General features: G+C 32.2%; 1 protein-coding gene across 1 annotated transcript in view; it reads right to left on the bottom strand.

The window, feature by feature from the left end:
• LOC143911826 (uncharacterized) overlaps positions 1–23,317 on the bottom strand; it is a 71,577-nt gene extending 48,260 nt beyond the window's left edge. Inside the window, exons 1-2 of the mRNA XM_077430884.1 lie at positions 23,228–23,317; positions 21,352–21,624 (exon numbers count right to left, since the gene is read on the bottom strand). Of these exons, the coding sequence (XP_077287010.1) occupies positions 21,352–21,409 (58 nt within the window). The 5' untranslated portion in view covers positions 21,410–21,624; positions 23,228–23,317. The remainder of the gene's footprint in view (positions 1–21,351; positions 21,625–23,227) is intronic.
• Between the last annotated feature and the right edge of the window lie 1,672 nt (positions 23,318–24,989).

Here is a 24,989-nt window from a genome sequence, read left to right as displayed (position 1 = left end):
AGCCGGTCGTAAAACGGAAGCTTTTTTTACACCGCTGGCATTTTTATGACGACATAAAACATTCAAGATGCTTTCATAAAAATCGATTTCAACGCTATAAGATGATACGCTTATATTAAATTACAGCAAATTTTTAAAACTCCCCCCTTCCGATTCGAAATTTTTCATAATTCACAGTAATAAAAAAATCGTCGTTACAAATTCAAAAAGTCGTCAGTGAATGAAATCATTATCGAAAATGGATTAATCGGTGGAGAAATGTGTGAAAGCAGTAACTGAATTCAAAACTAGAACCCTTGCATAATGCGCAACAATTCGTTACCTTATCGGTAAATTACGCTTGTGACCATTAATTATTTTACTATATAACTGTTATATATTTTACGCAGGGGGCGTAAATTTAGGGTGCTCGCACACGCACTGCGTAAGGGTGTCGAAAATTTAAGGGTTCATTATTATAACTGAAAGAGGAAAAAAATTATACAATATATCACTGAACTCCAGGAACGGAAACGGGAACATCTCTTTTTACGAAATTAGTCAGCGGTTTTTTGTATACAACGAAAGGTGCTTTAATTTAGTTAAAGGTAATGTTTCCTTAAAATTTAACCACAAATTCACAACAATCATGATTGAAGATAAAGGTTTCAAAACATGGTAAATGTAAAGTTTGAAAACTTTCATTCTGTATTAAAATTTTCAACACATTGTCAAAAAATTTTAATATTCTAATACATGTTATAGTATTAAAAGTAATTTGAAAGCAGTTTCGATATCCCAGTATACATATAAATATATCCCATAACATACATAGGCTTGTCCGAAATTCACTTACATCACATGATCATGCAAAATTACAACGGCTAAGAATTTATCTTTCCAACCAAATGTAGTTTAATTTAACAAAACTATTGTTAAATTTTTCAAAATAATATTGTTTCTATTAATTAGTGTATAAATAAGTATACTTCCCTTATTTTAATTTTGTGCCCTATTTGGCGTAACACATAATGTACATATTAATGGGGAAATATTTATATGCTACACAAAATTGTTTACTCTGGTTCGTTCATTAACATACTAATGTGTTCATATACGAACTATTGGTTTTAGTTTAAGGCTAACAGTCAAAATATACCTTCAAATAGACTCACCAGTTGTCGCATGAAACTTTTAACTGTCAAAACTTAAGTCAAAGTCTTAAGTATTTAAAAGGGAAATCCTATTGGAACCACATTACAACATTGCTATAATTACCGTTGCCACTATTTTTTTAAATATTGCAACCCAGGGTTAGCACACATATGTATGTACATATGTACATAGAGGATAGGACAAACGATTGAAAATACTTATTATGCCTAATAGTTTGTGCATGAACAAACTATGTAGTTGTCAATTTGTTCTTGTAACCAGATTGCTTAATGTATGAACAAACTAATATGTTTTTTATTTTTATCTTTGGATATACATAATATATCTTAAAATTGATTAAAAAAGTAAAAACCGAAAAATATATGTATGTGACATCGTGCATTTCAAAACGTCGCACAAACATCCGATCTTCTTCGTTTTCATTTATTTGTTCTGTTCTTTGCGTGTGCAACCGCCCTTACAAAGCGCGCTGTACCCAATTTTATCCGCTCGCTTTTACGATATAATGCGAGCAATATCCGGTATGGGGGAAAAATACACACAATCATTTCCCGATGAGGCCAGATAATTAGTTGCGTGAATTTAAAATTTGTACCTTTCGTGTGTTGCCCAATTTATGTTCGCATTGTGTACAACCAGAGCAGGATGAATGCTTCATTCATCAGTCCTGTCAGCTCTCCGCGGATCCTCCAACTGTTACGACGGAGGGAAATTAAAAAAATAAAACTCTACAAAGCATCTCGTGTGTGATTAATAGACGGAGCTTTCGATTTAAACGGACGCGAAAGTCGCATAAACTAAATGTTCATAACTCATACTTAAAATTTACACCCGTTATAAATGTCAGTGGTAGTGTTGTGTCGACACGCGATACTGCTTTTTAAACTATTTAAAGTCCGTCAACGTAATTTTTACTTCCTCTGTTTAGTAAAACTTTTGCCAGCTACATACTTAGCAAAGAAAATCGAATAAACGTTGGTAATTTTATCAAAATACTTTATAAAAGTTTATCAAAGTAGAGCGCCATAAAACTGTTCTAAAGTTTTAAAATAATTATTTGTGCAATATTTACAGTTATTGGACGGTGTCAGGTTATCATAATTTTCAACCTGATTAATCAGGATGTCATGCGTAAGATAAAAGTGCAACGATCAACGTTTTTTTTTCGTAATCGAATCAAGTTTCATCAAAATAATTTTTCTCTCGGTCGCGTGTCGTCTGGCCTTTCGCGTTTTTCATATGTTCATGCAAAGCGCGATAATAATAAAAGCGAAAAAATAAAAATACGTGTTCGACTGTTTACTTAAAGTATACATGAAATCGCAATGCGAATTCGAGATTAGTTTTGTCGCGAAACGGCGTACGCCTCACCATAAATCATAAACAACAAAAAAAAAACACATTATGTACAAAGTATGAAAATTTCCCTCCCTTGTTCTAACATTTCGTCTGAAAAGGGAAAAAATGAGACGCAGATAGTACATCAATAGCTTAATATACCATAGATATATATGTACATAGCGACAGAATCTGATGTTGCCGACGAATTTTCATATATTTTTCACAAACAAGATTTATTGGCCACATTCATGTCGAATACAAATCATAAGTCGTTTTTATTGTACAAACACATAAATAGGTCTATACGACACATTGAAGTATTGATCACGTACTTACAGTAACAGAGAAACGTTCTTTTATATTTAGATAATAATAGATATACCTACAATATATACCTTACATAGTATGTATACTATTTACACTCGTTTTCAAAATTAATTAATTAGCATTGAAGAAACTTTTTGTTTAATTAATTTCCATTTATTTAAAAAAATAAAGAAAACCTAAGTAATAAAAATCAAGGACCTGATTACATAATTTCATACCGATCATGACCATATGATGCGAATGCAGTCTTATGCAAAAAATCAAACAGTGAAACGAGTTCATTTGACAATATGAGTACAATTCGATGTACCAAAGTAGTTTTTCACCTGTTTTTCAATAATGACGTTTCCGATAGATCCAATTGATTGATGAATTCTATTCCAATTTTTGAACTAAAATAATATAGCAAAATATTTCGGAGAACTTTTCTCATAAGAGAAAGTACGTCTTACTATATACTATATTTTTGGCGTACAACTTCATTATTTAATTTGGCTCGATACACAAATTGCATATCGCCGCTTATAGCAAAAATACGCTTTGTAATATTAATAAATCAGTACACAGTGTGAAATTTTGCATGAAATGCCTTAAATAACCGAAACAAATAAAACAGTTGTTAATTCTAGTAAATTTCACAATACATACAGACTACTCCATTTTTACCTTGGAATTTTTTTTCGTAAAAGCAATATCAGTCGCAGACAGACTTTTTTTTTTTTTTTTTTGATTTTTATGAAAGCTTTTTACTGTTCATATATTATATTCACAATCCAGTTATCATTATCTATCATATTTTTTTTGATAGTATTTGTAATTTTATCTAATTTAAATCTTAATGCTTAATCCTTTCTCCGAGGATGACCGCTATAGATGTCATGCATAAAATACCAGTAGCTTGAATTTCGTGACTCGCCGGGTAAACAAAATACTTCAAGGTCACATGAATTACAATATATATATATATATATATATATATATATATATATATATATATATATATATATATATATATATATATATATATATATATATATATATATATATATATATATATATTTACGGTCGAAAACTAAATTTACAAATTCGCTAAAAAAGTATTTGCGATAATTTCTGCGGGAAAATAATACGGCAAAATATGAAAATAAGCTTAAAAATCTATTTATAATTCTTAAATATATTTTATATTTAACTAAAGACTCTTTGAAGTCAACGATCTAAATCAAATAGTGTTTTCATAATTTCTGTATATAACTGAAACACATAAACATCTTGTTATCACCGAGACTCTTCCCAAGTTTATTAGTATGGTTGTTGGTAATAACTTTCAAATTATATTTTGGTTGATTTGTTTGTAATATATACGACTAATGGATAAATGGGCGTGATATATTAAAATTATTGTATGTGATCTATTTTAGATTACTTGGAGTTTTATGTTGTTCGTATTGGAGGCATTATTCCATACAGGAACAGCAATATGAGTATTAATAGTGCGCGGTCAGTCTAATATAACATGTGCTTACCAGGCACCCTCTCGCCAACATATTACATTGAATAAATTAAAATTAAAAATAAAAAATAGACCAATATAATGTCGCACCCACCACCTGTTACTCTTACCCAATTACATCCAGCACATGAATACAATTATGAAATCTTACAAGAGGGGATCTTCACCGACAGTTTGGGAAGCCCTCGTTGCGGATTAAATGCACGAGGTGTGTGCGGGTGTGTGGCCAGAGGCGGCGCGTGTCTCGAGCAGCTTGCGCTTCCCGTAAATAATCGAAACAGTTTTATTGTCCAGGTGGTGCGCACCATCTGTCACACTAACACCATGAAATTTAACCCTCTGACTGCCGTTTACTTTCAACGGAGTAAGATAATGATGACGTTATCCAAAGAGTGATCAATCCCTCCACTGTTAGTTCCGAATGCCAAATTCCTTATCGATAGTACCGCAGCTGATAAAATCACAGCAACAGAGGGCCACCCAACCAGTCGATAGCAGCATGATTTTAGATCGATATTTTCTACATTCTTAAATGTATTTATATACTGTATATGTATTTAAATGCAGCACAAAAATTGATATCGTGCTTTGGCTCTACGTACATATGTAGTTGGCTGAATCCGCATTTTCTGATATGAATATTATAAAGTTAAATATACGAAATTCTTGAGTGATGAACATCTTGACCAATGTTTACAATTATCTCTTTCGTTATTATCTTACTATAAATTACTAGCTCTTACGATCAATTGATTATCTCTTACGATCAATTGTGAAAATATTGCCAAATCTGAGCAGAGTCAACGATCTCATTAATAATATTTTATCTAATGCAGTATTTACTATATTCAATATCCTCTATTAAGACCCAACCCTTCTATTTAGCTTTCGTATTTCCTGGACAGTATTCTATTATCAATGATTCAAAGACGCAATTAACATATTAAATATTCAACAAAGAGTTTCAGAAACCCCTTGAAACTTGATTGAATGACAGCACTGCATATACTTACTATGTATATGTACATCAGTGGCGTGCCATGACTTAAAACAGGGGACTTGATTTTTGAATTATAATAATCTGTATTGAAGTTATGAGTATAATTTTTCATTTTTGTGCTAACGAAAATATCGTAAGTAGCCTAACTTTCTAAATAACATCTTGTTTGTCTTCAAAACTTAATTTTCTGAATGATTTGTCGAACAGTTGATCGATAATGCAACATTTCAAAGCCTCGTTATTTTTTTCCGCGTGATCCACACTTATTTATTCTGAAGGAATCGTTTCGTAAGCCAAGTATCCCTTGCCATATTTGTACTCGAGAAGTTTTGTGAAAATATGTTAGTGTTACAAAAAAAATAGTTCAAAATGATGTTTGATAGACACAAATCAGAATATTCTTAGAGAAAATTCCATAAATACTTAAAGAGACGAATAAATAAAAAAATGCTTTTATCTTCGACGGAATGCCTATACATAGCAAATCACCAGTATTGCGAAGGGAACAGAATTGAGACGGCGAGTCCGTGCAAGTGAGCGACGCGGTCGAACATACCATAACAATCCACTACCACTACCACCACCTCAGGTAGGGCCGATTCCGATTTCTGAACTTCATTAATCCGAGTGAACAAAATCAATATGGACAACGATTATAATTTATTTTATTGAATTGTTGATATTTTAAAATTTGAGGTAAAAGATTTTAGGGGACTAGCCTAGTTCCTCTAGTTCAATGACGACATGCCACTGATATGTTTGTATTATACATACATATGTAGATGCCTTGCAAGGGTTTGATAACTATATTGACACCAACCAAACATGTTTAATAATAATATAATATAATCTTATTATAATACACACACAATAAAATATATAACTTAGATTCATACAATATTTTTACATCTTAAAGTTACTTATTGTTTTTAAAGATTTATTTGTAATTATATAGATAAATAAAAGACATGTTACATTTTTTCCAATACATTCACCATAGAAAAACAAACTATATAAATAAAAAATAAATAAAATATAAAATATAAATAAAACTATATAAACAGTATTATATAAGCTGGCTATGTATCTGAAATATGAATATCCTGTTGTATTTAAGTATCATTAGAGAAGGCTTCAACCGTTAAGAAGAGTAATTCTACAAGATTCGGTCTCAATTTGTCAAATTAATGTGGCTAAATCTACCTACATCAATTAGATATTACATCTACATACACATATGTGTACAAAATATTTACTCTTAATATATGTACTTTAATTAATGTATGATAATTAATTATTATACTTTAATTAATATTATGTTCGGTATCTAATTAAGATAAACGTGTTTCATTGCACTCAAGCAATCTATAAATATATTAGTTGATATTAGATTTCCTCAAATTACATTATAAACAACGTTATATCTGCAGAGTTATCTGTTGGTTTGTGAAGCAGTCGTCTAAGCACATCTTAACTAAGATGAATAGCGTGAACCGTCTGCATACAAAATTATCTAAGAAAAATGTTGCACTTAACGATAATACGGAAAGTTTTCAATGAAATAAATAAAACTTCCCTCAACGTGGTATGAAAATGAAATTATTTACGTTGCTAATTTAATACACTTACTTTTGCGAGAAAAATTTTTCAAAAGATAAAGCTTTGGATATTTATATTAAGGTAGTACCTTGTACATTGATATATGTATGTAAATCAAGGAGGGTATAAGTTCATTTCACTCATGACTTTTATTTATTTCGTTTGACACTTGAATCATATCTTAAATCAAAATTACGGAATTCACGGCAACAAAAGTCATAAATGTTGCACAATGAAAAGCATTAAGCGCTGTTCAACGGTTAATACATTAATTCTCTATGGAGATTTCAATTCCAAATCCATTAGCGTTATAGAATATTCAAGTAAGGTACATATTTATACACTCATTATTATATGTATCGCATACTCGAATTAATTGTGGAATTTCAATCAGTGTTTGCTGTAATAGTTCTTCGTGTACATAAGTTAGAAACTTCGATTCAAACACCTACATGAATTGTATTATTTTACCTCAAAAGATAATATAATATGTACATACGTGTTTAATATTGACAGCGCAATTAATTTTTGGGAATATCAAAGTATTGCTCAATTCTTTGCCACATTGTTATCGATATTTTCCCCCATTTTCTTTTTTTCATTATAACCCTAGGTTTTGATGCTATTGTAAAATACAATTCAATTCATTCGAAAGCATTAAGTGTTTGTTTATTATTTTTGAAAAGATCAATTTATCAAAGTTCACAGAAAAAGTTCAGTCAGTCTACTATCAATATTTATAAAAAAACTTCTATGATGTGCAGCAACAGACCATCAAAACGCCATAATAAAATCAGAATTAGGCACAAATAGCTTCCTACTATTATAAATATTCAATATATCTATAAACAATTAAGATGATAATGTATACAAATGATTTGTATAAAAATTTTCAGTCACTTTAATATAATACATTGAATTAAATTAAAATATTCAATACATATTTAGTTTGAATATTTTTTTCATATAAAAATATCAAAACAATTGAATAATATTCCAGAAGTTTTTATTCGAATATTAGGCTTAGCAACTTGTTATTATACATTCAATAACATCCTAGTATTTAATGGTTAAAAATATAGATTTTGATAGAAGTTTTGTATGATAAAAACAGTGTTCATCAATCTCATATCTTCGTCTAATGACTCGTCAATAAATTTGGAAAAAAATTCATCCAACTACTCTCCAACATGACTTTGGTAAGTGACTTTATTTATTTTTAATTTGCAATTTTATGTATTTAAATTTGCTTTTAACTCGTATGTACGTATATCTTTATATGCGTGCATATATTTACATGCATAAAAGGGTGTCTTAAATATAGCCAGAGTGACATATGGCAGTCTTCACACTTCAAAAGCCGTCAAAGATGATTTTTTCCTGTCATCTAGATAAATATAGGTACCCGAATGAAATTGTGACTTTAAATAGAAATTTATTCTCGGTAGGAGCATGGCGTGATATTATTAATTTATTCAGCCATACCCGAGTTTATGACATTCACGCTATGACACGATTATTCATGAGGTTCATTACGAAAACTTTGAATTCACCTCGTAAAAAAAAAACATATTGGGTTACGTCGACCCAGTCTGCTTTACCTAAATTGAGACTAAATAGAATAATGACCACGCACTTAGTGTACAATAAAACGATGAAATTAGTACGTCGGTATTGAATCGTAAACGATGGGGGAAGGTTCAATTATTTACACATATTTTCTGACGTGACTAATTCAATAGTTAATTACACAATTATTACACGCATGAGTATTCCTCTCCGTCTAAACATAACATGTACGTACATATATGTTCGTCTATTTCTCATCATAATCATTAGAAGCCTTGTACCTCTCTAGCACGCTTTCATTCTTCCCTACTCTGGATTACATTCATTCATCTTCATTTAATCCTTCGCCATTCTTACTTCTCACCTATGTGTTTAGCTTTCTGTATCGTCTCGTTACACATAACATATAATACTTATACAGCAATCTAGCAAGCATTCAAGCCATACTTTCTTAAAGTATGCTTAATTAAATATTGATATTAAAACATGTCTTTCAATGCTAAAATAAAATCTGCAAACCACTGTGCTGGACTCCGAGCGTCCAGTTAAAAATGTGTGTTTTAAGCTAAAATGGTGCAAAATCTGAGCGGTTACTTATTGTAATTACAAAGCAATAAAAATTATTAAACGTCGAATAATATAAAATAAGTAACAGTAAAAAAATACGGTTGAATCCTCATTACAAGGCGGATATCATTCTCACACTGACCGTTGAGCGCGGCGCGTACTGAATTTCCCCTCTGTTTCGCATCTGTAAGGTGCGTATTTAAGGGGTTTCTCGTGAAAATGATTATTTCTATTGATTTTTATCAATGGTTTAATTTCGTAACGGCATAATTCGAATAATACAGTAAGGAATGCATAAATTCATTCATTCAGTATATTTGGAGAAATAAAATAAAATATAAATCCTGGTCACTCGCTATCCATCACAGTGCGGCAAGTATTAATTGAAAACCTATAGGCAAAACGAAATTTGTATAAAAATGTTTATAAATTAAATAGCGTGATCGGACTTCTGTGAAACGTTCAATTCCTTGGCTGTTTTGTATATATTTATTTCATTCTTTGGGGTTAAATTTATATGGTTTTCACAAAGCACTAAAGCGAATGGCATTGCTGGCAATTTTTGAAGCTATTCCTCGCCGATAGGGTATAAAAACGTAGAATAAAAAGCGGCGAAGGGCGGGCCCTTTGACGGCGGTCTTGTAAACCAAATTTATGGCAGTTAGTAGAAGTTTAGCATTTAACATACAAGGCAGTACTGCGGGTTAACTTTACGGCGAAGAAAGAGAAGATTCGAGGGGCTTGAACATATTCAATAGAGCCAGCCGTGACCCATTTAAAGTAAGAATCGAGCAGCGATTCATTGCGGAAACCCCTTCCACTCTCACCAGCCGGGGAAATTCTTAAATTTAACGGAAAATCGGTTATTCATGGGCCCTAAATTAAAATTTAAAAAAAAATAGTGCCGCGGATATATCGACAATGTGCTCAATATATGTACGTACGTACGAAAGTCGTTATGTGAATGAGATGTTCGCGATGAATGTATGGGTAAATAAGGTAACAAAATTGAGTCTTTCATTTCCTGCCCTGAATGGATCAGGGTCACTCTATCTTATTTCCTAAAATTCGCCGGTCCCTCGAGGAAAATATTCACACCCCATAATCCCATAATCAAATATTGAACCTTTGCCCTCTCAATGAAAACGCAATCTTTGAAGGATCCTTCGCGTATAAAAACTAGGGTAAACATACCTCGGTCATTTTATTTCTTGATTTCATTTTTTTTATTATTTAATAAGAAAAAATCTCGATCGATCTGTTTTTAATGACTAATTCAACACGGTGTGAATCTTGGTATCGTCCTTTTGCGGAAAACAAATTTCATTTTTGCAGTAAATAAATGCAATTGCTGTGTAGCAGATTCGAGCTCGCATTCAGATTTGATCGAACCGTACAAAGTCGTAAAAAAGACTGTCAACTTTTATTACGCAAATAAAGTAGAGTGACGTTATCGTACAAGTTATCATGAGTTCATAAACATACTTTATTCGGCTAAGGACTGGCAAAGGGCAGGTGTGTTGTCGAGACGATGTTTTCTTGTTTGTGTGTATTTGTATACAATACAAAAGGTGCACAGGCACATTTTTGTACATACATATGTATATAAGTGGGGCAAACCCCGTGAACATTCGTATTATACTTGTACTATACAATGTATATTTGCGTGGTTTAAAAATCTCTCTGTGTATGTTTATAATATCACTTGCTTTGGCATATAAAGTTATTAAATAAAAAATAAATAAAAGAAATGTGTCGGTTCGATCCGCACGCGATCGGTTTATTTTCAAATATCTTTTAAATTTATTTAATTTAATATTTATATTTAATTGTTTAATATGACAAAAAGGTAAAAACTACCTACCTACCTACATATAAACAATATTAAACAACAATAGAAAAATTAATTAATTCATTTAATAATTTTTCAATAGATGGCGGTAAATTCTCTGCCAAGAGGAAACAGTTGTAGCAAATAGTATATATAGAAGTTTTTTTTTTTTTGTTAATGTTTTCGTATATACGTTTTGGCAATAAATTAGCTTGATAGCTAAAATATATATAAATAAATAAAATAAAAATAAATAGTTTGGATGTGACGTACATATGTATGTCGAATCGAATACACTATTATGGTATGGCGAGCGTTATCTCAGACAGACAGACATTCATAATAGTGATATTATATATAAGATCATACGTATCATATATACATAAATATAATGTGAGGATCATATTTTACATTGTGAATAAATCTTTGAAAGCTTTTCCGACTAATGTTCGTACTGTCATAGATACGCGTTTTCCTTTCGTATCCTTTACGGTCACCGAAGTGTCATAAATCAAACGAGTGTTTATTAACAACTTTCGACTTTCCATTTAAAGGTTAAACACTAAAACACTGATAAATGCGTTACGGCCCTCTTCCGAAGCGATTCCCATTCGCCGGGGTTCACACGAAAGCCCCATGAAATATTTATCGGGCTATATATTTTTTCACGCACCTTAAGACAATAAAAATACCTGAAAGGCTTTCAGGCGCGACGTTAAAGATATACACGCCATAGCTTAAGCCGTACTATAAGTTCTCCCCAGTCGCAGCTTTAATTAATATATATTTTATATTGTTTGCGCAATCGATAAAACACGCTCGATCTCAAAAGCTAGTCGAATTTGAATTAATTAAGCATCCGTTACCGTCGACCCACTTTCGCTAAATATTCACATTCAATCGTTGTAAGGTTTGATTACGCTGCAATTTTGCGATCGACTTTTAATCTACGATTTCAATCTATCCTGGTCATACTCTATCATTATCGGACTTTTGTCCTCCGTCGAGACTACCTTATTCTATCATTTTCTTTGTTCTGTCCGCTTTCAAATGTTGATGCTTTTTATTTTTTCAAGCATACAAACATACTCGCGAGTACATTTTTTAGTTTACCGGTAAATGGTCAGAAAATTACGTCGGTAATATATCGGTAAATTATTATTTTTACCGGCAAATCAACAAAACATATTCGCTGCGTTTTATCACATACACCTCTTTTATTTTATCTTCTGGCAACACTGGTCCGACCCAACGCTTCATCCAAGAGAAAAAAATGCACAATAATGAAAATAGTAGAATTTAAAGGATGGATTTAGTAAATCTATGAGTTTCAGATTCCTATTATAATATTGCAGCATTTCCATCTACGATTAACTAAATCTGTGTTATCCGTTAAAGACAGGCTTCAGTTAGATATTAGAAATAAAAAAAAATGGGAAAGGAGCCTACTCAGAAGAAAAAAAAGAAATTGTGAGAATAGAAATGACTTATTCGACGAAATGAAATAAAAATTAATAGATTAATCAAAACTATTGGACAATAGTATGAATACATTATATTTTCTTCGCTGCTATTTTCATAAACTACGAATAAAAATAGAAATATTTTTTAGTCATTTATAAAATATTAATTTATAAAGATTTCATTACCACTCATACCTTTGTTTTTGGGTAATGTATCTTAGTATTTAATAAATAATGTTCGTTAGCGTTTGGTTAAATACATACATATATTTAGTACAAAAAAAAAGCAATTTTATTCTTAGATTGAAAAATCCGGTAAACCGGTAATTACGGTAAATTGAACTCCCTTTTACTTACATACATTATATGTATGTATGTATGTATATGTATATAAGCTCCTCTGCCTACTATTTTTATGTGTGCTTTTTACAAAAATGTTCTTCCATTCGACGTTCAAATTGCGCATCCTAACAAAATCGTCGGAAATGAAGCAATTGCAAATATTCATTCATCGTATATGTTAGAAAATTGCATTTGATTCTAAATTGAATTTGGAAAATTTCGACGAAATTCGTTAAGTGACTATTCGATTTTCCCAAATACTTACGTAGATACTATGTAAACATACATACATACATATGTACATATGTATAGATGCTAGTAAGTATCGGATTTTGCTAAATCCAGATATACACATAGTCTTCTCTCAGAATGTGTAATCCGAATCCAAATATTTGATCAATTCTTTAATTGCTTTTTTTACCATCAAGACGAGAAACTAGAAACCACTAGAGATATTGCCTTCACAATATACTTCATCACATTAAAAAAGTGTAAAAAAACAATCTTCATTGGATTTTTTTGAGCTTCGCTCGAAATCGATTAAGCCACTCTTAGAAGAAATTGGATTTGAAAATTTTCTTTCCCTCAAAAAGAATTCATTGCAATTTAATTATTCTCATTAATACCAATTATTGCTTTCGTGAGTTTAATTAATCAAATTAACGTGTAATATAAACACAACCTTTAATATAAAATAGAAAAAATTCAGGATCAGATCACTTTTGCTATACATATTATATATTCTGTGGCATTTTCAAAATACGAACACGTGCCCATAACGTAATTATAACAAATATTATTCATTTAATTTAGTAATTTGTATAAATGGAGCGATTTCATTTTTCGCGCATACCGCTTTTCAAAACCCTCTCGCCGTATAATTAGATTTTAACGAATTTTCCGGGAAACGAGCCCGAATTGTGCGGCCGCAAAACTTCTTCCAACACCCTCCCCATCGTCATCCACTCTCCATCCTCACTCCCATCCCTCGGTTAATTATGCTGCTATTGTTTATTTGAAGAAATTTACATGAGGCAGATAAACAAGAAACAATTAGCTAGTGTCGTTAATTTTATTGCCCGCTTTAATTAAATATCCAGGAATAGGCTTCATCACGACGATTGTACCCGCAACAATGTATCAAGGTTGCCCCTCAGAATTTACTACGCATTTTGCGAACGTGAGATACAACTTTGGCTCAAAGACGAAGATACTAGCGTTTCTCAAACAGTCAAACCTTTGTTGATCGCGAAACACTCGATATTGTGTCTTTAGTACATCGTATGTAATTTTAGTTGCCTTTGAATAGTTTGAAAGCCGCTGAAATTAAATTAATTAAACAATATTTGCCGTAGTTACATATGTACATCCTTCGCGTGGGTTGACGTGAATACCCAAAAGTATGTCGCAATCTATCTTTCACCATCAAAGTTTGTCGAGATACTTTCGCAATCTGTTTTCACTTATTCTCAGATACCACCGACGTGTGTTGCCAAAAAACTTTTCCACAGTATACAAACAACGGAAACATCTCAAAGGGTAAATACGAAACTTCCGCCTCCCGGAATATATAATAATGGAAAAGAACTGACAAAATCTCACTCTAAACAAAAATGGCCGCAAAAGCGAGCTTAGATCCCCTCTTTTTTATTATTTTCTTACGGCTACTGTATTACCCAATAAAATATTTGACGAGGTATAAGCGACTTCGGATATGTTTTTCGCGCGCGATACGCTCAAAGGCGGATGTGTGTACACATGGGGGGGGGTGGAGGATGTGGGGGATGGCGAAAAAATAAAAACAATAATACTGCGTCTACATCAGATTGAATGAAAATGGAAAAAAGGAGAGTAGAAGCTGGATGTGCGCCCCTCAAAAGAACGTTGCGCCCGGTCTTAAATCGGCCCCGGGCTATGTGCGTTGTTTTATCCGACACATCAAACGATATGTGGAAAAACAATTTGCAATAATACATACAGACGGAACTTTTAAATTTTTCCTTTTTGAAAAATGTGCATTCTCAAAAGGATACGTTAAACGTCGTGTATTGCTGCCACGTGTGTATTTATTTTGCAACAAAATTCAAAATAAACATTTATTTACTATGAATGTAAAGTAAACGGTCGCGTACCTAATTATTAACACTCATCTGCATATGCACGCATGTACATTTGAGTTTTCTTTCTTTGGGTTTTCGGGAATATATGTAACTATACGTACATATTTTCATACTAATCCAAAGCATAGTGTACGTTCTTCGGCTTCTCATTAACGAATACAAATTATGATTAAAAACTTCAAATTTGAATTATTTTATGTTTTACTATATTTGATAGCCTAAAATTTAGATTCTACACAGACAAAAGAATGTAATGTGTTTTCATCATTTTTAGGTGTGCAGAAATACATAATTAATGCAACAGATGATTTAGAGAATATGATTATCACTTTTGTAGAATTACATAGGTTTCGCTTAAATATAAATCATATTAGTCATTAGATTATATAATTTCTTAATATATTCTGGAGAAGATTTAAAAGAATAACCCCAGTTACTAGCACCTAGTAGATAAAGTTAGTTTTTGTGTATTTTTTTGTTATTATCTTACAGCATTTCTGCCTTCGTTATACTTATGGCTAAACGTTTCCTAAAAAAAAATTCTTCAATTCAAATGCAGTATTTTCTATTATATTGATTTTCAGTCTAAAATTTTGAATAATTTTGACACAAGAGAATCTACTAGAATTTTTCATTCAATGGTAATGCCTATTAAAGCCACCAATAAATCATATCCTAGATTTATCTTATGGTGGCGACTGACTTGAGCAATGCTAGCGATCATTTTGTCAAAAAGTACTTACATATATGCTGTTTTGTAACAATACATTCAAAATCAAACAATTAGAAACTAAGAAGTAAGTGTTAAAATTAAGTTTAGAAACTAAAACAGTTCAACTTGGTAGTTTTTAATTATATGTTAAAATCGATTTATATCTAACGTACTTTGTTTTGTGTATGTAATGCTTGATTAATGAGATTTTTCAATGATAAATTAGACTTTCAAGCGTTTATGTAGTTATTTACTTAGGAATTTTGAGTGATAATATGACGGAGCAAGACCCGAAAGATTTATTTTCATTAGTTCCTTTACATAAATTACGCAGACAGCATAATAAATAAATTATTTACGTTCCATTGCGTATTTTATTATTATTTGAAATTTGTTCATCTCGCACATCCGACAAGCTGGAAAAGTCAATATTTCATCTGACGTTTTAAAACGATTTTTTTAACAGCATTATTACCAGTGTCGGTCGAGGAAAAAATCCCAAAGAAAATGAAAACATTTCATCATTATAACGTTATCAATCTAGAGCGCACTGACGTACGGTGCGCACGTGCCGCAAAAGAGAAATAATAATACGAAAAAAAATTGCGTCGTTCCAGATGGTATCGCAGCACAGAAATATTTATCGTAACGTCAATCACGGTAAATATTACTGCTAAATGGTATTTATATAAACAATTTGATTGATACGTTAATAAATCACACGGGCGATTAACCCGAAATTAACATCGAGCCGCTCGCCGTAATAGATTCACCGGTTCCGCCCGGTTTTAAACCGGGTACGTACGGTTCGAATTTTTTCTTTGGAAAACATTACTCACACGTGAAACGACCCGATCGTATTATTTATTATTGAGATGGGAGGAGGAGGAGCATTGTTCGCGTTTCGACGTGGCGCCGCCACTGACTTTAATCGAATCGATCGGTTTATTGTTATTACACGTGAAAAGTACGCAATGTAAACTGTAAAGTCGAGTCGGCCACTAAATTATGGTACGTTTTGTTTGAAAGCTCTTGTTTTAGCTCAAGATCTTGGGAAAAGATTGTGGTATTTTATTGCGTTTTCGCAACTTAAAATCGTACATATGTGTAGTGTTTTCAATCTCACGAAGACGTGTTTTAAAAATTCTGTTATCTAGAAACAAATACGTACATGTACACTAAATCTTGTACTGTTACAAGAACGAGTGTTGAAAATCGTAGGCACTGGTTTTTCGCAAATCATTATATTCTTAAAATAGCAGTTTATGTAGAAAAGATTTATTATACAAGTTTTGAGTTAAGCTCCAAGTACAATCACAACTGGTGTTAAAGAGACTTACAACAGTATTTAAACATTTAATAATATCTAAGACCAACAGCAAAGCATGATTCAATTTTGAACAGTAATTTGAATATTTAACAAAAATTCGAGTTTAAAATAACGATAGACAGGGTTTGTTAAACAAAAATATGATAATATATTTAATAATAACAATGGGCTTTGCTAGAGGTCAAGAGAAAAAGTATCTCGACTACAAAATGTTGAGAATCCCTTAAACATCATAAATAAGTGTGGTCTAGTAGAGCTTCATAACATAACATAATATAATATTTCGTATCCATTTATGGCTTAGTGCCATAACAGGTCACCCTAAATCGACACTATTGCTAACCGTGTACATAAGTTCAAATCGCAAATATATATTGATATAAAACTTTATAATGCTTGCAACAAACGAAAATATCAGGAAAAACAACGTACTACATAGTAATCATGGAGAAAAATTTAATAATTTTTACAATTCCGACCAGAATTTAAGACCACCTCTCTCCTTATAAACAATCGCTTTTGCTAACCATGAGCTTTTTCAAGGGAAGAAATTAAATTAAATTATTTAGGGGAGGGGTTGCATAACCTATGGGACCATGTTTCCTATTTACTACAACGAATTGTGATGTCAAATTCGCCTTCGTGAAAACGGGGTATAAATATGTATTTTCAAAGTGCACTCTTCGTTTGAACATTTGGTTCGTTCGCCAAAATATACATACGTGGAAAAGCTGGTTAATCTCCGGGGTGTATGTACCTTATACGGAGCCCTTTTTTGAGACACTGCTTTCACATTAAGTGCGGCATCGAGAAAAGCCTTTCAGAATCAGCGGATCTAATGAAGAAATTTCCTAGGAAAAAAAATGTATCGCCCTCTCATCCCCCCCCCCCCCGTTGGCCGCTGAAACCGACCTTAATCTGCTAACGCACAAGCGAAAGAGGTTTTATTTCCACTGGCCCGTGTCCAGGGGCTTGACCTCTCAGGTCACCCGTTCGTAATGACAGTCGAAAAAACAAAAAGGGTCAAATTCGCAAGCCGCTCGAATATCAAGAACTTTCCCCCAATAAATTAAGGATGAAAGGAATACTCAAATTTCTTTTCTCTTTGATGTGCCCCGAGTAGAATGTGGAATGCTCTCCATCTTAAAAAAAATAGAAAAGAAAAACAATCTTTGTGTTCCGAAGGAAAGGGACACAAGAAAGAAAGTTCCATATATAGGTATACACATACATTTTTGCATCGTATTTTTCGTTATCTTTAACATAAATTTTAATTAACCTAATAGACTAAACCTTCAATCAATGTTTTATCATAAAATTACCATTTCTTATGGATCTATAATTGTATTTATTAAGTACGCTATCGTAAATATTTCATTCTTCGGTTTTATTTTGTGTATTGTGATGACAATACAAAAACTTTTCCAATGTCATTCAAAACCCCTTCAGTGACAATAGAAGTTAAATTAACCAATTTATGGTATCAAAACCTAAAACAACAAAGCACTCAGACGTTTGTTCAATCCGATTTTCTCTCTAGATAAATTTTATGAAAAGCTTTTTATTTAATTAATTTCTACAATTTTGAAAAGTTTTAGTAAACCAAAAAATCTAAAATAAAAATTTTATTTATCTTATGTCTAAAGAATATTAATAAATATCTCAATTATGTATATAGAAAAAAATGGAAAATTTCAAATCAGATATAATGAATCTCAACGCTCATTGGTTCTCCATCTACATATGAAAATTTTTATATTCTAAAAACCTATTAAAAAACGTATTTCAAATTAACGTCATGAAGTGTGTCATAAAACCAATTTAAAGTATATTTCGTTCGAAAAATTGTCTAGTATGAAACCACTCTGATGCAAAACTTTTTAATTAACTATCAAGTAGAAAAAGTTTTACGTTCGCCGCAATGGTACCTTTAAATAAAAGGCTATTTTATTTCACCAAAAGAAATTTGCTAATTTTAGCACTTTGATTTTTCATAAAATTGTAGACGTATTTACGTATGTGTATATTACATATACCTATACATAGATATATACATACGTCCCGTTAATTTTTATCTTCGTTTTTACGAAATATCAATATTCCGAAATTGCCACGTATACAAAACGCGGCGAATGGGTGCCGGAATTAAATAGGTTTTTCGAGATAAGCTTGTAATTTAATTTTGGCTATATCTTGAAACTGCAAATTCGCATTCAAAGCAAGCATTGCCTATTTAAACTTTACTAATAAGTTTTTAACGTCGACGTAGCACGATACGAGTAACATACCCACTGCGATAACTTGGACCATTAAGTAAAACGGATCGGATATTGTTAAAATTTTATATGCGTACTTGGTCCACAACAATGGGATAATTCATTAACAACACTACTATTTTTTATATACATATACTATGTACACGTAAGGAAATATTCAACCTCCATCTGTAGCATTCGTTAGAGTGGTTGTAACCTATGTATAAAAATGTACACGAATTGCGTAATTGCTCTTAAAGTAATGAAACTATTTATGGATGTACACTAGGCCAGAACGAAAAACGCGAATTTTATATTTCCATCGATATACCTAGTGGAAAACTTTTGGTTTGTATCATGGGAACGTTAAATAAAAATTTTCATCGATTTTAACAATGTCCTGTGCCTCCAAGCAATCGATTTATATCGACAAAAAATTCTAAAAAATAGTTTTTTTTCATACATCTCTTTTTACAAACCTATTTTGAGAATAATTTCAATTTTGAATGCATTTAAAAAAAATTAGCAGTCACATATTTCAGTTTCATTGGATTATTTATCATTAGTTTGGGCTGATTAGCGAGAATTCAAAGTCGCCGTTTCGATCGAAAGTCCCCATACAAATCGCAACGGGTATTTGTATAGGGAGAGCGTTCTTTTTAGAAAATTTACATTTTTTTCATGCTTCCATCATTATTTTAAAAATAAAACTTCTTATAAAAATAGAGCTTCCTTGAATATGTTTAATTTGAACACGAAAAATATCGAAATATTTTACGAACTTTATGAAATGTAAGAACGTCAAAATGATCTGTTTAAACGTAAAAGAAATATATAATTTTGGCTTGCTTATATATTGTTTCTTTAATTTTTAATGAAAGAGTTGTGTGTGTATTATAATTTTATCGTAATCTCAAAATATATTTTTATACTTCGAGTTTTAATAAAAGACTCTTCATTTAGCAGCAAACTGTTCGTCATGGTGAGGCAGCAATTGAGTATGCTACGTTAGTTAGTTCATGAAAAAGCGATGTATTTTTAATATCAACAATTAAAATTTAATGGAGATCGTAAGTTTCGATATAAAACCCTCGATTGTTGAATTTTTAAATTGTGCTGATTTAATTTCATATTTTAAACGCGTTGCTTGTCAACGATAATGTATTTATAGGTATACCTACATATGTAGGTACATAAACACATACATATATGCAGTGGTGTAGTGCTAAATAAAAAAGAACCAGGTGGGTGTTTACGACCCCCCCCCCCCCGCCTTTTTCCTTACTAAAAAAAAAGTTGTATCCTAATATTGGTATTTCAAATATTTATAAAAAAAATCAAATAATAATTAACAAATATTCTTACTCGTTGAAATTATGATGTATTTTTTTTATATTTTATAAAAACTTCCATAATGCATCCTCTTCAACATCTTTGATTTTGAAAAAACCCGTGTTTGTGTGTCAACAGCAACATTTGCTTTTTGCAATGCTAAAACCATGTACATATGTACATACATATGTCAAAAAACTATCAAATTTAAGCATTTTAATTTCGAGATGACTATTCATTTAAGTTGAGTTCCCTCATTGTATCTATCCTCAGGTGCGTATGGCCAATAGTTTAAAGACTGTTTTCTTGGGTGGTTTAAGATAAAAAAGCCAATAAATTTCATTAAACGTCTTTTAAGTTTTGAATGTGCTCAGATTGCTATTCAATTGTGGCCATCGAGTGTTAGAACGAGAGTCTGCTCACAATATTTGGAATACAACATGTTATATGGGCGGCGACATGGGTAAAAAAGAAGTACCAGGGCGGTGACCTGGCCCGACTACACCACTGCATATATGTATGATGTATACTTGGGTATACATACATATTTGTAGATAAAACAAAACGGAATTATTTATGGAGAACTCATCTCACACATTAGCCTTAGAAATGTCACATAATAGAATGGGATGGGGACAAAGGGGTTAAAAGTTATGATAAATTACAGGAAAAGTGGAGACAAGAATGGAACGGGTGTGATACGGGTAGACAGTTCCAAATAAGTTGGATATCGGCGATGCGACGCCGACGGGGTACAATAAACAGGAATCGGCAACCCAACAGACGGACAGACAGACAGACGGACGAATCGTTTTCAATATAAATGCCTGAACTCGATATAAATTTCCGGGGATTCGGAAAAAAATGTACAGTGTCTCCTTATCGATTGACTTACCTTCGAATACGAACACGATGTACACGTGCAGGTACAGGACCAATCGTAGGGTGTCCATCGTTTCTCCCCCTCCGGAACGGTTTATCTGTCACGCATCACATATAGCACATCCATGTCGAAATGGCGCTCTCACAGTCAAAAGGTCAATGTTTCAACGCACACACTCGAGTCATATTTCCACACTGTGCGAGAGCTTCGAATCGCTTTGAATGTCTCGATTGTGCGTCGTGTGTATGTAAGTCGTAATAAAAAATGAAATAATTTCACTTGAAACTGAAATGAAAAACGCCACATTGTAGTCGAACGTGTGTGTGACTTGCATTTTCCAGAGGCTTTCATGAGAATTCCGGCTTTTCCGATTCGATCGCGCTAAGAAATTTTAACGAAATGGCGTGTAACGATAATCCTTCTCGTGCGCGTGTATTTAGCTTAGAATTTACGAGGCGAAAATTTATTAATTTCAATTATTCAAACATAATTGTTGTATGATGTATAACGAGAATATATGTATGTATGCATAGTGTGTACTAACACGCCTAGGATTTTTTTTCGCGGAAAGTACGTTTATGTTATATACGTATGTACATGCATACTTTGGGGTGTCTTTAGGTATTTTAATTTTCTTGACTTTGCACGTGAGTGAAATTCGTTCGCGTTTCGTTCGCGTCGTCGATTTATTTTAGGTTGTGGGAAAATGCGGAAAAGCGTTCTCGAATAGACGACTATAGTTTATTTTGCGTGATATCAGATCTACCCCATAACGCAAATACATATATTCAACGACACACATATGTTATATAACAAAAATAATAAATTGCATTTATATAATAGAGATACTTTCAACAATATGATGTAATCGCAACAGATTCAAACAAAAAAATAATGTTCATAAAATTATGTTCAAAACTCATTTTCGATCTATTCAAATAGCTAGTGATTCAGTGATCATTATCTATTTTAAATATTATTTTTCTGTATGGTATTTATAGTATTGTACTATTTTAATGTTAGTGTGTAAAGCATAATAAAATTACTATTTTAAATAAATAATATCGAAAATAAGTAGTTATATTACATTTTGAAGCTATAATATAAATAAGAATAAGAAATTGATTAATTTTTTTTTATTATTAAAAGGCGTAGTAAACAGTGTTATTTAAAAAAAGCGAAATATTTGTATTGACAAATTATATTTTTCGTATTTGTTGCTTAACACTTAAATTAAAATGAGATGATAATATAAATAGTAACATTACTAATTTGTGAAATAGATAATGATCACTAAATCAGTAACCATTGAAATAGACTTAATGTGTATTGTATATAAACAATAAAAAGCTTTTAAAAACCAAAATATTTTTTTTTGCTTTGTACATATGTATAATAATATATGTACGAAATTTCGTTATGAATGTGTTCCATTACAATATTTATAATACTGAATAAAATGTTGACAGAAATATGTATATTCAATTTATTAAAATTGGCCAAAAACACGCATATCTATTTATTATGCTATAAATAAAAATATTGTAATATTATGTTTAATATAAATTTGAGTAATTGTTATTATAATGTGTTATACATATAACTTTGAATGTATTTATCACTGTTAGCACTGATTGCGATAATTAAAAAGAAAAGAGAGTAAAAAGCGGCCGGAAAAAATAAATAATAACACCCAATTTGTCACCGAGGGTGGGTGGGTGGGAGGGTTGATGTGGCATGCGAGCCCGCGATCATGCTCGTCTTTCGCACGGTTACCCCACGGTGAGTCATCGAGGAACTTCACGGTGGTCGGTCACGAGGGGGTCGGTGGGGCGACAGATAGGGCGCAGGGTGGGGTTTAGGGGTTGGCGTAGTACGCAAACGTCACATGGCGAGTGGTCGCGAAGTTCGCGCGTCGCGAGCCCTATGTTTAGGGTCACCGCACGACCGGTTCGGCAAGGATGTCGCTACTAACTGAGCGGGCGCCACTGCCTGCCAAAAGGACGCGAGTATTCCGTTCTCCATGTGAACCCGGTGTTCTCTGGGTTTTGACAATGCCGGCCGCAGGGTGGCGCCACCTCTCGGTGCCGGTCGGGCCGGTCGTACTTTCTGTGTTTTGGTTTTTTTCCAACAAGTAGAAATTTTGATAAATTCGCCATTGCAGGTTACCCCAAATCGACACTGCGACTATTTTTGTGCATATGATGTACAATGTACAATCGAAAGGCATGCACAAGGAAGTTCTCAACAACTTTTTTATATTCAAAATAACGACGGGAATATGAAAAAATTACTATTTTATGAAAAGACCGCTTCCGTCTTAAAAAAAAAACAGTTGTGAGCGCTTTGTATGGAAATTTCTATGACTCAGTGACTATTCTCGTTAATCGGTCAAAGCTAATCATATTCGATCCAATTAAACTGTAATATGTGACTATTGAGCGGTTATTTTTAAAAAATAATAATAATAATATTGAATAAATAAATAATAGTAATAATAGTATTAAATAAATAAATAATAATAATAAAATAATTAATTAAACAATTAAATGTCAATTTTAGGCGGACGGTGGAGTTCCGAACATAAAAAAAATTGAAACTGTTATACAAAATTTATTATATTAATTATACAAAACTTGAAAATGTAATGAACTTTCATGTGATAGTATCTTGGACGAAAAAAAATGTATAATATATGTATATGTATATATATTTTCAAAATAAATTCTTTCAAAAAAAATTTTAAAACCCGTTGTTCCAAAATTGGGTTGACACCACTGGGTATACTCCCATTTTTTAATTGCACAACAACAATTATCAACATTGCACATTAGTCCAATTATAAACATCAATCATCAAACATTACAATCATTATAGAGGGCATTACAAACATTACAAACATTGCAATCATATATATGGACAAATTTTTACAGAATTTTTTAATATCAATAAATTATGAGATGCTGTGTGCTCAAATTTTGCGAGAAATAGGACAGTGTTAGTAATTTGTTGGAACCGTTTCCAATGAAATCAGATAAATTAGAAATTAATTCCAATGAAATCAGATAAAGGTCTGGCCAGCAACTAGTAAAATCAGAGTCTTGGGTAAAATCCGCGACCACATAATCGAAAGCATTAAACGCTAGCCATTGATCTAAAAATAATCGCTTTATTGTAATTTTATTTAACGTCTCTTAGTTCATCGTAAAGGGCGCCACAGACGCTCTGGAATATCGGAGCGGTATGTCTTGCGGTAGACCGTGCGGCGAACGAACAGAATTTGGTTCGACGTGCGGCTTACTGAATGCGATTCGACCCGATGGTGAATTTTCATACACACGCAACGGTCTGCGTCCACATCGGTCGCCGCAAGACATACCCGATATTCCAGAGCGTCTGTGGCGCCCTTAAGAAATCTCAAAATTCGCATTTATTTAAATTTCCAAACACATTATATAATTCAAGGATACGGATACTAGTAAAATTCCAAACCATAAGTGTATGTACTGCTTGCAACAATCAACAAATCGGCTTAGCCAAATTTGCTACAAGGGGCTTATTAAGTTTTAAAAATTTACGAAGTCTTATCTTACCTTAACTTTATGAGCATTTAGATCTAATTAGCAGCAGCAGGCGTACTTGTAACCGTC

The sequence above is a fragment of the Arctopsyche grandis genome, chromosome 5 (assembly GCF_051622035.1).
Source record: "Arctopsyche grandis isolate Sample6627 chromosome 5, ASM5162203v2, whole genome shotgun sequence".
Taxonomy (NCBI): Eukaryota; Metazoa; Arthropoda; class Insecta; order Trichoptera; family Hydropsychidae; genus Arctopsyche; species Arctopsyche grandis.
This window is presented reverse-complemented; position numbering and strand designations above follow the sequence as displayed.